At 55.2% G+C, this 1,027-nt stretch overlaps 1 protein-coding gene across 1 annotated transcript in view; it reads right to left on the reverse strand.

Annotated features, from left to right (window-relative positions):
- MONBRDRAFT_25253 (uncharacterized protein) overlaps nucleotides 1–869 on the reverse strand; it is a gene marked incomplete at both ends in the record, with an annotated part of 1,325 nt that extends 456 nt beyond the window's left edge. The window contains 3 exons of the mRNA XM_001745649.1: nucleotides 62–180; nucleotides 308–386; nucleotides 462–869. Of these exons, the coding sequence (XP_001745701.1) occupies nucleotides 62–180; nucleotides 308–386; nucleotides 462–869 (606 nt within the window). The remainder of the gene's footprint in view (nucleotides 1–61; nucleotides 181–307; nucleotides 387–461) is intronic.
- Nucleotides 870–1,027: the final 158 nt, after the last annotated feature.

The raw sequence follows: 1,027 nt of genomic DNA on the forward strand, positions 1-1,027 counted from the left end.
TCGAGGAAAGACTGGCACGCGGGTATCAAGAGGGCATCATGTGCGCACGGCACTGACGAACCTCCTTGTCTCGAGCTTGACCCTTNCGGTGTTTGATGAAGAGCCGCACTTGATTGCCCTTTGTGAGAAACTTGCGGATCTGCTTCAGCTTGATACTCAGATCGTGCTCGGTAATCCAGGCTAGGTGTGTGTTTGCCGCCCAGTTGTCCATTCGGCACAAGCGTACAGAAAGCAAGCGGTATTATGTGCATCAGTACGGCAAAGACCTCATGACGAGTAGACTCGCATGATCACACCACACCCTTACCGGTCATTTGAATTTCTTTTTGAGGAAACTTTGATGCTGGCCGCTTGGCATTATTCTTATTTGAAGCTGCTTCGCGTGCCTGCACTTGCACACCATGAGACGCGCCGAGCAGTCTCATTGGAGCAGGTAAAGCGGGCGGATGGAGCCGACTGACCTTTTGTTGACGCTCTCGCAAATGGGTCGTGGTCATAAGGCGGCAAACGGGCGGCTTTTGAGAGACCAAGACCACCGACAGACTGTTTTGGCGGGCATGACTGATGGCTCGCGGAGCCGTAAACTCGCCGAGCTGCTCGCCATCCACGCCGATCAGCAAGAAAGTGTTGGGCAGCATGTTCTTCTTGCTGCTGTCCTCCACCTCAAACTTGACCTTTTTAGCCGCCAGCGGGCGCAGTGTGTGCAGCGCTCGACCCATGACATTGCTGGTCCACGTGTTTCCCAGAGACACGCTGGCCCTCGCCGTTACCCTCGTTCCGGCAACTGACAGCACAAGCGTCCGGCCGGCCGAGAGGCAACTCCAAGCGCTTGCCGCGCGCTGTGCCGGTCCTGCTGCTAGCTTCCACATGTTGCAAATCGTCTACGACTACGCACAAGCACCTATGAGCAGCCCTCTCCTATTCCTATCAAAAAGCTGGGCAGCCTCGAGCATGGCAGAGACCCTTCCCCAGCTCCAGCCAGTTTCAGTCAAAACCACAAACCTGCAGCAAAAAGAAAAAGAAGAGA

The sequence above is a fragment of the Monosiga brevicollis genome, genomic scaffold, assembly GCF_000002865.3.
Source record: "Monosiga brevicollis MX1 MONBRscaffold_9 genomic scaffold, whole genome shotgun sequence".
Classification (NCBI taxonomy): Eukaryota; class Choanoflagellata; order Craspedida; family Salpingoecidae; genus Monosiga; species Monosiga brevicollis.